This window comes from Artibeus jamaicensis, unplaced genomic scaffold (assembly GCF_021234435.1).
Source record: "Artibeus jamaicensis isolate MK-2021 breed Jamaican fruit bat unplaced genomic scaffold, CSHL_Jam_final scaffold_1964, whole genome shotgun sequence".
NCBI classification, from domain to species: Eukaryota; Metazoa; Chordata; class Mammalia; order Chiroptera; family Phyllostomidae; genus Artibeus; species Artibeus jamaicensis.
In genome coordinates, this window is record NW_026522030.1 from 687,904 (window position 1) to 700,002 (window position 12,099).

At 57.2% G+C, this 12,099-nt stretch overlaps 1 protein-coding gene across 10 annotated transcripts in view; it reads right to left on the bottom strand.

Moving 5' to 3' along the window:
* Nucleotides 1–3,920: 3,920 nt before the first annotated feature.
* DAB2IP (DAB2 interacting protein) overlaps nt 3,921–12,099 on the bottom strand; it is a 180,897-nt gene continuing 172,718 nt past the window's right edge. For 9 of the 10 annotated variants that reach the window (XM_037142170.2, XM_037142168.2, XM_053656289.1 and 6 more), the window contains 2 exons: nt 7,711–7,798; nt 3,921–6,956 (listed from right to left, as the gene is read on the bottom strand). In XM_037142170.2, coding sequence (XP_036998065.1) covers nt 6,789–6,956; nt 7,711–7,798 — 256 coding nt within the window. In that variant the 3' untranslated portion in view covers nt 3,921–6,788. The remainder of the gene's footprint in view (nt 6,957–7,710; nt 7,799–12,099) is intronic. The other variant, XM_037142171.2, reaches the window with a different exon arrangement.

Below are 12,099 nucleotides of genomic sequence, written 5' to 3' on the forward strand. Positions count from 1 at the left end.
GTTCCCAGGCTGGCACTCAATCCACTGAGCTACACTAGCCAGGGTGCCTAATTTTTCAGAGTATCCTGTTCTTGTTTTATATCCTTGAGGCCATTATAGTTTGGAGTTATTATTATTTTTAAATGCTCTCCTATTTCCTGCATTACTGCAATTTCCTGCTTCCTTTCTTAGGCTTATTTGGCCTTCTTCTTTCAGGGTGGAAGTTTGCTTCTTTCTTTTTCTTTCTTTCTTTCTTTCTTTCTTTCTTTCTTTCTTTCTTTCTTTCTTTCTTTCTTCCTTCCTTCCTTCCTTTCTTCCTTCCTTCCTTCCTTCCTTCCTTCCTTTCTTTCTTTCTCTTTCCTTCCTTCCTTCCTTCCTTCCTTCCTTCCTTCCTTCCTTCCTTCCTTCCTTCCTTCCTTCCTTCCTTCCTTCCTTCCTTCCTTCCTTCTTTCTTTCTTTTTCTTTCTTTCCTCCCTCTCTCTATCCCTCCCTCCCTCCCTCCCTCCCTTCCTTCCTTCCTTCCTTCCTTCCTTCCTTTCTCTCTCTCTCTCTCTCTCTTTCTTTCTTTTGATGTTGTATTTGCAAATTGGGGATTTTGTTGCCACTAATGAAGCAGAGGCCTGGGAAAATCACACCTAGTTTCCACTGTTTGTTGGACACTTTCTTCGACTGTGTGGGGTGAGGGAGGGTTAGCCGCCTGTGCTTTTTGCACGTGTGTATACACACACAGAACACGTTGATTGGTGTGGGGCACTAGGAGATGCTGCAACAGCGATGCACTCATTGCACTGAGGAAATACCTGCAGGTCTTTTCTCAGAAGCCAGTTTTTCCAAACAAGTATGTTCCACTAAGTTACCTGGGGGAAAGACGCCTGGCTCGGGGCATTCTGGGAGCAGGGCAGGTGCTGTAGGGTGGGGCCGAGAGGGAAGCAGACACTCACTCTACCGCCCCCCACCGGCTGTCCTCCCCACACCTCACAGAGTCCTCTGCTCTCCCTGGTGGCCTCAAGTCTGGAGTATAACTGGTCAGATTGTTCCAGAGAATAAACTTCCTGTTCCCTATAAGGAAATGAGGGGCACTGAAGTGCTCTGGCTATGCTGAGCAGGGGCAGGAGGCAGGGCCTGGTTCCCCCTTGTCCAACCTGGTGCCCTGGCTCTGCCTCCCATCAGACTGGGCCTCCCCGTCCTGAACCTCTGGGTGGTGGGGTGGGGTGGTGGGCGCGGTTTGGAAGGTCCTTGGAGCGGATCAGCTCATTTCCACTCTCTCTCCCTCTGCTTTGCTCATGTAGTCAACTCTTGTACCAGCGCCCATCTGCCAAAGCTTTTCAAACTCTTACCGACTGATATCTCCTTCCACTGGAATTTTGTTCTTAAAGGTAATAATCTTATCAGTCCTTTCTTGTCAGCAGAGTGGTGTTTGGGGAGGAAATAGATGGGTGAGGTCAATGTACCTTGTTTAACTAGACTAGTTTGTTTTAAAAATCTAATTCTATTTAGTATTCATTTTCAAACTTCCTGATGATAGGGGTTCCCCCCCCAATTAAACATTTATTACTGATCTCCAGTTTCATTGCTTTAAGGTACAGAGTGTGGCCAATCTGTCTCTTTGGACAGCTGAGGTTTTCACATCTCATCATGAAGTCAACTTGGGGGTAATGCTCCAAGTAAACTGGAAAAGAAGGCGTGCTCTCTCGATCAGGAGCTTGATGTATCCCTGCTTATTACATCTTATTCATTATTAAAACCCTCTGGGCTCTGACTGTCTCTTTAATCTGCAATAAACTCATAATACTGGACCTGTGTTCCTGTGAAATGCGCTTGTAGTTCTGTTGATTCCTTTTGTGCTTCCACGTTTTGTTCCTATTCAATGCCACTTGGTCCGCACCCGGAAAGGCTCCCCACTTTGGTGCCTTGGCTACATGTGCCTTTTGTCCACGTGAAGTTAGTCCTCTCCCACCCATCGTCATTCCCTTGAGTTCTATGTCACATGGTGCCGCCCCAGCAGAGGGACAGCAGTCCCTGCTCCTGGGACATCAGAGGAGAGGCCGAGGCCCATGAGCTTGGCAATGAGGTGGTGGAGGGCTGGGGAAAGAACAGGTGAGAAGGTGGAGATGGAAGGTCCCTGCGGGGAGCCCAGTTAAAGGGGAGGGAAGAAAACCCGGCCTGGAGCAGGTGGAAACCTGGCACCATGGGAAAGAGCAGCGAGGCAGATTTAGGAGTAATTAAGGCAGCAAGGGGTGAGAGGGCAGGACCTGGCCAGGGGCTGCCTTGGGAAGGAAGAGGGTCACTCCTCTCCTGTGCCTGCAGGGGTACACGTTCTGGTAGCCAGGCTGGGAGTGGGGGTACAGGCTGGGAGGGAGCAGGGAAGGAGGGGTAGGAGGATGGCTCGGAATAGGCAGAGCGTCTGGCTGGGGAGTGTGAGAGGAGGTCCAAGTTTGCCTCAACACCCCCAGTGTGGCGAATGGGGGAGCAGGCCCGAGACAGGAGGGGGAGGCATGCACCACAGGAGCCCAGGGAACTGCACTGTTTTGTTCTCCACCAGTGCTCAGCCACCCAGAGAGCAGGCGCTGGGTGGACCCAGGGCTGATGTGGGAGCACACAGTCAGGAGAGGGACCAAGGAGGGAGACACAGGGCTAAGCCGGGGGGCAGAGGGGGGAGCCGTGGAGATGCAAGGGGCCTGTTGATGTGGGAGATGATGGGGAGGATGTAGCAGAGGCAGGGGTCCTCACAGGAAATATCGAGAGGTTGAAGTCCTGAGAGGCCAGGGTGCTGAGCAGGTGGCAAAGGTCCCCCGGGCTGATGGGTGGAGAGCAGAGATGGCAGTGTGGTGAATGGGGCGGGAGCTCAACATGTCCTAATGGCTAAAGGAGGGGATGGGTTTGGGGGCAGGATGTAGCTCCTCTCCATGAGAACCAAAAGAGTTTCCAGCTGGCCCAGGGCCCAGGGCTCATGCTGGAGCCAGGGCAGGCTGGTGAGGCTGGACACCAGTCAGTGGCTCTGTTGCATCTGGCCACCCCGCCCCCAAAACAGCTGTCCTACTGGCCTCAAGGACAAGCCCTGGGGCTTCTCTCTGGAAATGCTGGACAGTTGGGCCCAAGTCCCTGACAGGAGAGACACACCCGTGCAGGTGACAGGCCAGGGTGTCCATCTGGCAATTTGACCAGACACACCCCCGTGCCCTCTGCAGGACCTTGGCCCATGTGCCGGGGCTGAGAGGTTGGCTCAGCCCTGGACTTGCAGCCTGAGCCAGTCTCCCCTTGTACACAAGGAGGGCGCGCTGACCCCTAGGTGCTCCTGTCCTGTGGCCGAAACCTGCTGAGCAGGGCCCGGGTCTGAAAGGTCCTTTGTGCACAGGTGCAGCTGAAGGGACTTGGGGGCCGGTTTGTTCCCAGGGAGGTCCTGGGTTGGGCCTTGAAGGTGGTACAGCTTTGGAGAGCCCTGTGGGTCGGAACCTTCCAGTCGCTTGGATTTAGCCCAACTTTGCCATGACTTGGTGCTGATCCTGGGCAATCTCTCCGCCTCCCTGGGCCTGGCCCTCCTGGAGGCGGACTTCAACAAGTGAGAAGCTGAAGTCTTCCCTGACAGCAGGGCTGGGCGGAGGTGGTGTTGCTGCAGGGAACTGTGGGCTGTCCCAGGTGGCTGCCCTGCCGGCTCCGTGAGGGCCCCCTGGCGGGGACTGGTCTGGGGGCCACCTTAGAGCTCATCTGCTCCACAGCCTGGGGCAGACTGAACCGCCTGGAGGAGGAGGGGGCAATCCCAGATCACTCAGTGCACTGAGACCACCACTGCCATGGGCCGTGGGGGTCTTCCCTGTCCACAACTGCCACCTGGATGTTGCAGGGTCCCTTAGTGAAGGACAACATCGGCCCACAACTCAAGAGTCGCCCCCAGGAAAACCTCCTGAGATCCAGCTGAAAGGAGAGGCGAGTCAGGCTTAAAATAGCTAAATAAATCTTTAATATTTCTAATTGCAAATGTACAGAAATTGCACAGCCACACAGTCTTCGAACACCAACCACTTTCTCTGTACAGTATTACATAGTTAAAAGCCACGGCTGGGGGGCTCCAGCCGAGACCCCACGTTTGCAGGTTTGTCCTTTTCACATACTTACAAAAAGGGGGCAGGGATGTGGGGGGCTGGGGCGGCTCTGGGGGCTGAGTGTATAGAAAAGAGAGGGGCTGTTTCCCTGGACAGTCTGCCTTCCACACACGGGCAGGCAGGAGGGAGAGAGGTGAGCCCCAGGCAGGTGCTGTGTGGGCAGGCGGGGAGCTCTGGCCTCGGTGCCCCACCCCCCTCACTGGGCAGTCGGAAAAAGTCTTCACTTATAGGAAGTTTGGCAGTTTCCTTCACCCTAAACATAAAAGTTAAGCAAAAAAGTCAGGCCTCTCTGTGTTGGCAAAGGAGGGGAAAGCCGTCTTCAGCCGGGCCTGGGCCCTTGGTCCTCCCTGAGCGGGAACTGCCTTCCCTCACCCCTCCCTGCAGGCTCTCCGGCAGCGTGGCGCTGTCTGCCGGCGGTGTCCAACACCAAGACCCCGGTCCTGTGTGGCCCCAGCGGGAGCCCCTCTGCTGGCCCGGCCAGGGCGCATGCCCCCTCAGCCCCACCCGCACGGCACGCCGCAAAGCTCACGAGCAAGTGCGGGGGCAGGAGTAAACCCCAGCCCCCAACCCAGACCTCTGCTTCCTGCCCAATACTGTTCTCTAGATTAAAAAATAAAATACAGACCATCGGAGAGCAGCGGCCCCGGGCAGCCCTCGGCAGCACCAGGACCGGAGGACTATGTACAGCCATTAGGTGAAGTAGTTACATTACAGTCAAACACCAAGAACATTTACAAAAATGGTCAGACTTGCATATCAGATAAAAATCTGTGAAGAGTCTGTACACTTTTACAGTTTTTGCACTAGGTAAATAAGGTTCTCGGCCTGAGAGCTCACGGCCTGGCCAAGGGCCGCCAGCACCAGCCACTGCACTGGCCTCCCGTGCCTGCTGTTGGGCCCTGGGAACCTCCCCTTATTGCTAAGAGGCGATGGGTCCGAGGTCGCTCTACAAGGCATCGCCGGGAGAGGGGAGGGGCGGGAAGGGCTCACTGGACAGCGGGGCACAGATCTGGACCCGAGGACATCACTGGGGCCAGGCCCTGCCCGTGAGACCAGCAGTAAAACCAGGGCCTTAGCCCCCACGGCCGTCCTCCCCGAGGCCTGTGGCCCTTGGGGGCTACCCTCGCCCTGCCAGCATGTCTCTGGCCTAAATGTACTGTAGATTTCACCTCGGAGCCCAGTCCCTGAGCGCAGGCCCAGGATGGGGGTTTGGTGTGGTTGGGGCCTCCCCCACGCCCCCTCCTGCTGGGCCTTTGGCAACCCCTGCTCTGGGGGCATGTCTCAGCCCCTGGGGTAGGAATCCCGGGGGGTCCTCAGCTGCCTGAGGCTGAGGCATCAGGGTGGCCCTGGCTGGCCCTGGCTCTGCTGTAGGGCAAACACCCCAGCTCTTGTGCCCAGGGCTAGGGCTGGGGCTGGTAACAGGGAGGAACCCAGAAGGACCCAAGCTCCTGCCCACCTGTGTCCTGCAAGTAGGGGCGGGGAGGGCTGAAAAGCTACAGAACAGCCTGGAGCTGAGGAAAACCGGCCCCAGCTGTGGGGCCCCCCTCGCCTGTCTGCAGTGCCTGGGCCCTTGGCTGGGGGCCCGGGAGGGGTGAGGAGGAGGCCGCCGCACACACGGGGCCGGTGTAGGCCGCTGCTGTCTTGGAGAGGGAGCAAGTCTAACATCCTCCAGGGCCGCTATTTCCCATGCAGTGCGCACGCTCAATTTAAAAGGCCCCTGTGTTCCAGCAAGCGAGCAAGCGGGCTTTTGTTTCTAATGCATACTGTGAAAGGAAAAGAAATCACAGTTATCCACATTCTCAGGGCTCGTGGGCATTAGAATTTTTTAACCACCAATCAGGAAAGATCAGCCTTTCTCTCAGGGTGAGCACCAGCGGCCACTCCCTGCGGGGCCGCGGGAGGGCAAGCAGCACGCACAGTGTCGTCTGGGCCAACTCTGCCCGAATCTTTGGCTTTGGGAGCCCCAGAGCGTCAGCCTGGGCCCAGGTGGCAAGTGAGGGAGGCTCCGAAAACTCCCCACAGGTGCGAGGGCCCAGAGGACAGAGTCGTGAGCCTTGCTGGGTCTTTTTGGCAGAACAAGTAAGAGAGGGAGGGGAAGGTGGGCAGTGTGGGGACAGGTACAGGTGGATACGTGGTTCCTCACAGCGGGAAGGGTCCCCGACAGGCCGCATGCAGTGAGTGGCAGGTGCCTGGAGCCCTGCAGGGGACACGGAAGTCTGGCAGCTCCGTCCTCCCCACCCTCTCCCTGCCTGCCAGCCGACCTGTCAGCTCCTGACACCGAGGGGCAGGCCCCGCAGGGAGCCTGAGCTCCAGAGCTTTAACCCCTCACCGCTCTGGGCAGCTCCCTTCCTGGGGAGCATGGGGGGACATGCACTTGGCCAGGTCGAGGAGGAGAGGTGACACACACCGAACTCGATAACCAACAGAGACACATTCGGGCCAGCCCCCTGCTCCCGCCAGGCCGTCCCGCTCCCGAGTGCAGTCTCTTCGGCCTGCACCCAACTTGCTTCCTGGGCGGAAGAGGGGGGCTCGAGCAGCGACGGTCTCTCTCAGCTCCCTCTGTGGCCGCCTTCTGGGCCGCGGGCGGAGGGCATGGGGAGACGAGCCTCGGCCTCTTGCCCCCCGCGCTGGGGCTGCAACTGTGGGGTGCTGCTCCCCAGGCCGAGGCCCGGCCCTGGGCCGCCACAGTCCTCCCTCTCCTTGGGCAGGTTAACAATTGCTGCTGTTTCTGAACTCGCCGTTCTCGGTAATCTGCAATTTGGTGGGGTTGGTGGGGGAGATGCCGTTACGGGCCTGCATGCTGTACCTCTCTTTCAGCTGCGTCAGGGCGCTCATGAGGCGGGCGTTGGCGGCGTCCAGGGAGGCGATGCGCTTCTCCTGCGGACAGAGAGGGCGTGCCATGGGTCATAGGAGTGGGGGGCTCTGTGCACCTGTCAGTGCTGGGACAGGAGGAAGGTGGCCTGGAGGAGATTCGGGGGTAAACCTGCCCCCATGCGACCTGCTTTTTTTAAGTCTGCCTTCCTAACGTCTCTACCACATCACCCGGTTCTCGTCCGGAACAGGGCAGCCCCAGGGGCGTCATCCGTCAGCCACTGGAGCCCCGAGGCAGGTGCCCTGTGCAAGTGGCAGTGTCACACAGTGTCACGGCTCCTGGTCAGGGTGAGCAGTTTATGGTCTGAGCAAGGCCCGGCCCTGTTCCTGGGCAACTGAGAGGACAAGGAAGCAGGCCTGCGTGACGGAGCCTGAAGGCCAGAGCCTCGGACACGCCTGCCCTGGCAATGCCCTGGGAAGCCACAGCTCTGGACCAGAGCCCCCAGCCCACCCCAACTCCCTCGGGGTGCCACCGTCAGCCCCAGCCTTCCCCACTCCCCTCCCAAGAGACCCACTCCTGGTCGGCACCCTTAGGGACAGGCAACACCCGCCGAGTTGCCCGCGTGGGGAGGAGCTGCCCCACCCCTCCCACAGCCTGTCCGAGTGGACCACTCAGTCTGGCTTCTAGGGCAGAGGGCCTGGTCTGCTGGCCCTCCGCAGCCTCTGCAGTGAGGTGTGACCAAATGTGGAGAAGCCCAAGTCACCTCCCCGTCCCAGGTCCTTTACTGCCTGGGGCCAACCACAGGGCTGAGCCCCGCACCTGGGCATCGATGATCTTCTGTTTGGAATCTACAGCTGCCTGCATCTCCGCATGGTCCTTCTTCAGCTCCTCCTCCACTGACATTAACCTGTGACCAGAGATAAGGACAGTCAGGCGGACACCTGAGGGAGCAGAGGAGGCGGGCGTGGGGACTTGCGGGCACAGGATGTCACGCCTGCCCAGAGGAAGCCTGCTGGGAGAGCGCCACCATGGGCCGCACACCACCCACACGTGCCTGGGACGGGGACTCTCCCGCTGGCCCCCAGGGACAACATGGGCTGGACCTACTCCTTCCTTACACTTTGCCCGCCTGATTCTGTTCTCAAACCCCCAGAAGCCCCTGGGGCTGCCCCTTTCCTGATGTTCTTCCAGCAGGGTGGGAGTGGCTGTCAGACCCTCCCCGTCCCCCAGGGCCCGGCAGGCAGAATGCAGGTGTGGGAGCCGTGGTTTGGGCAGGAAGGCCGAGACCCTGGAGGGCTGTGGAGCTTTCCCCCACACTCCAGACTCGCCGAGACCACGCCGGGCACTCGGGTATCAAGAGGAAAGAAGTGTGGCCCTGCCCCTCAAGGAGCTCAAAGGCAGCAGGGACACAGACGGACAGACAGTAGCCCCGCCCCACACAGGAACCTGGGGAGCCACGGGGACTGACAGCAGGAAGGGGCTAACCACAGCAGAGGAGGGGGCGGCGGCACACACACCGGACTGCACGTCTGAAGGGCAAGCAAGGTCTGCAGCAGAAACTGCGTGCGGAAGACGGGTGGAGCTCCGTCTGCAGAGGCTCCGAGCTAAGCCGGGGGGCCGCTCCTTTCCTGAGACCCTTCCTGGCCTCTCTCGTGCCTGTCAATCACTCTCCATCACTTCTACCTTCCAACTCCCTTCCTTTAGCTTCTGGAGCCTGCACTCGCTGGGTCTGCCCAGGCTCCCAGCACAGTGCTTGCAGATGCCATGGCCTGCTCCCCCCAGGATGCCAGGGCTCCGGAGGGCTCTGCCCCCCACCCCTGTTCTTCTCGCTCCACAAACACTTCTCAGACGAGCCCACAGCTTCATTTCCATCTCTACCCCCACCATGCTCCAGCCCAGCAGAGCAGTCTCCACCCCGGGCGCGCACTTGGCCCACAGCACAGGACACACGGGCAGGTCGGCATGCTGGGGCGGGCACCGCACAGGGCTGTCCTGAAGGTGGCGGGGTCGGGAGTACTAGTCGGGATGCAGGGCTGTGGCACCGCCAAGGCCACAGGAAGGTGGTCGCGGAGCAAAGCCTGCGAGAAGGGGGGAGGGGAGGGGGGACAGTAGATGGTGTCATCAGAAGGGAGATGACACGGGGAGAGACTTCAGTTGCCAGCTACAGCGGAGTAACAGGGACTGGATTTATCCTCCTGCCATCACAAAAAGAAAATAAAAACTAGAAAACCAGACAAATACAGGGGTGAGCCAAAGTAGGTTTACAGCTGATGGTATAGAAAAAGATGTGCAGATTATGTCTATAATAGCTTTATTAACTCCAAAGAACAAGCTCTGTTTGCATACTCACAACTGTGAACCTCCTTCTGCCCACCCCTGTCTATGCAACAAAGGTTCTGGAAACTAAACCACAGGCAGCGGAGCACGGTGACCTCCCACACGAGGTGAGTGCCCAGGCCACACGAATGGAGGGACTCAACATCAGGGTCGAGGAGACCCAGGGAGGGCAGGGAGGCCAGGTGGCTGGGATTCTCAGGACAGCGCCAGAGAGGACGACGATGCAGGGAGAACCCCACCTGTCTCCCTGAGGGGCTCCCTTAGGTGTCTGGCTGGGGAGTGGTCTGCAAGCCTGAGAGGAAACAGTGGGGCCGGGGAAAGGACAATCAGAATGGAGGTCACAAAACCACACAGGAATAGCCCGTGCTCCTCCCAAGCACGGTGGGAGATGTGAGAACACGGAGGCCTCTCTCTAGTGGAGCCCCAGGAGGGAACGGCCTCCAGAGCGGAGCCAGGTGAGCCCTGGGTTAAATTAGGGCGGCCAGGACCCACCGGAGCAGTTAAACAGAAGCCTCGGAAGAATGAGAGGGGTTTCCTCACTGTGTCCCAGAACAAAGCCCAAAAATATTGAAAGGAACACAAAACATCCCTCATTACGTCAAAGTCACAATGTCTGGCATCCAACCAAGCATGCAGATTAGTAATATTTTAGGAAAATATAACCCATAACCAGGAAGAAAATTAATACAGTCTCAGAAGTGTCACAGGTGACAGGAGTTAGTAGCAAGGACATTAAAACAACTATTATAAACACATTCCATAGGTTCAAGGAGACAGAGGAAAGTGTGAGCACAATGAGAAGTAGTTTGGGATGGAACCTGAACAGAGTCTAGAGGCGAGTACACCACATCTGAACTGAAAACGGAGACACCGAGTAGAACTCACAGCTGATTAGACACTGACAAAGAAACGACCAGTGAACTTGAAGACACAGTAACAGACACGATATGACCTAAAACACAGAAAAAAGGAAACGACGGTGCATCGGTGGGACGTGGGGTGACTTACAGCAGCCTCACCCAGGTGCAGCGGGCGTCCCGGAGCACAGACTCGGAAGGCACGGCCACACACCCCCAGACCCAAGGGCTCGACAAACCCCCAAAACACAGAGAAAACCACACCAAGGCGCGTCATAATCAAACTGTTGGCAATCAGCGATCAGTAAGTCAATCTTAAAAACAGCCAGAGAAAAGGGGTACGCCAAGCCCAGAGGAACAGAGTCAGTAACAGGGCACCGACCAAAGTGGCTGGGGTGAGGGCTGGGGTGAGGGCTGGGGCGAGGGCCGGGGCAGCCCGGGCCGGTCTCTGCGCAAAGCTGCGGCTCTACGGCGGAGGTGAGCGGCTGTGGCGAACACCCTCGGCCTGCGACTCGGGGAACACTTAACATCTGCCCCTTTAGGGAGAGTTTCTACCCACTGCCCCAAAGCAACAGCAGAGACTGGCAAATAAACTCACAGCAAAGGTAAAACAGAATCATGAAAATTACTCAGTACAGAAGAGGGCAGGAAAAAGGGACTGAAACAGTACAAATGGAAAACAAGTAGCAAGAAAATGGGTTTGAACACAACTATATTGACAATTACATTAAACGTAAGTGGTCTAAAGTCCCCAGTTGAAAAGGCAGAAACTGTCAGATAAAAAGCAAGACCCAACAGTAAGACGTCCATAGGAGAAACTCACTTTACACAGAGACACACCGGTGCGTTAGAAGAAGAAGGATGGAGAAGGACACACCTGGGCAATACTAATGAAAAGACAGTCGGGGCAGCAGCATCGATATCAAACAGGGACTTTGCAGCAGGGACACATGATGAGAACTAAGGACGACGACTTCGCAACGGCACAGACGCCAGTTTGTCAACAGCACGTTAACAGTCCTCAGTGCGTAGGCATCTAAGGACTGTCTCCGTGCACACACAGGGAACCAACGGAAATAAAGGGAGAAGTAGACAAATCCACAATTCCGATTAAAAACTTCAATGTCCTTTTCTCAGTACTTGACAACAAGTAGAAGAATTAGTTAAGGCTACACAGACTTGAACACCATCCACCGCGTGGACCCAACGGACATTCCCATTAGGACGGAAACACACCAGGACTGGTTGGTAGAAATGAACGTGTTAAATGAGACACTGAGCTCTGGAGAGCACGTGCCCCTCAGAAAACAGCACGACCAGGGGCAGGTGGTTGGGACGAAAGTGCTCCCATTTTTGTGACCACGCACTTGAAGAGAGCCAAGGGCAGAGCTGGCGGTCAGGTGCACAGTGGTTTCTGGGCCCTCTCCTCATGCTACCCATTTTCCACAGAAAGAGCCCACACGTAAACGGAGCAAACAAGAATTAGGAGCAGAGAAACAGGCAGTCTAAGTGGGGGGTTTGGGAGGGTTTCTGCGGGGAGCATCCTGGCCACTGCGCACCTGGGAAACCTGTCCCGACCACAGGCAGGCGCTGGCACCGTGTGAGGGAACAAGCTGTAAGCCCACACTGTCCCTCTTGTCCCTGGTATTACTGTTCTAGAAAGTAACCTGCAAGGCTGGGACTCTGCGGGTTGGCCTGGATGCTACACCGTGACTGCACCCCCTGTCCATAGACATGGGGGGGGGGTATGCCCACCCTAAATACCAGCCCCCCCTCCAGCAGGGAGAGAGAGAAAGGGTGGGGCATCAACATCGAATCTGATACAAACCATCCGCAACAAATGCCCCCCTCCCCCAGAAATCTTCTCGCATAACCCACAGGCACCTTAAAACCCAGCACATCCAAACCTGGAATCCTCACCCCCCCACCCCCCAACCGCCTCTCTTCCAAAGTTCCCATCTCAGGAACAGCTCCAAGACACACCCAGATGCTCTTGGCAGAAGTCAGGATTATT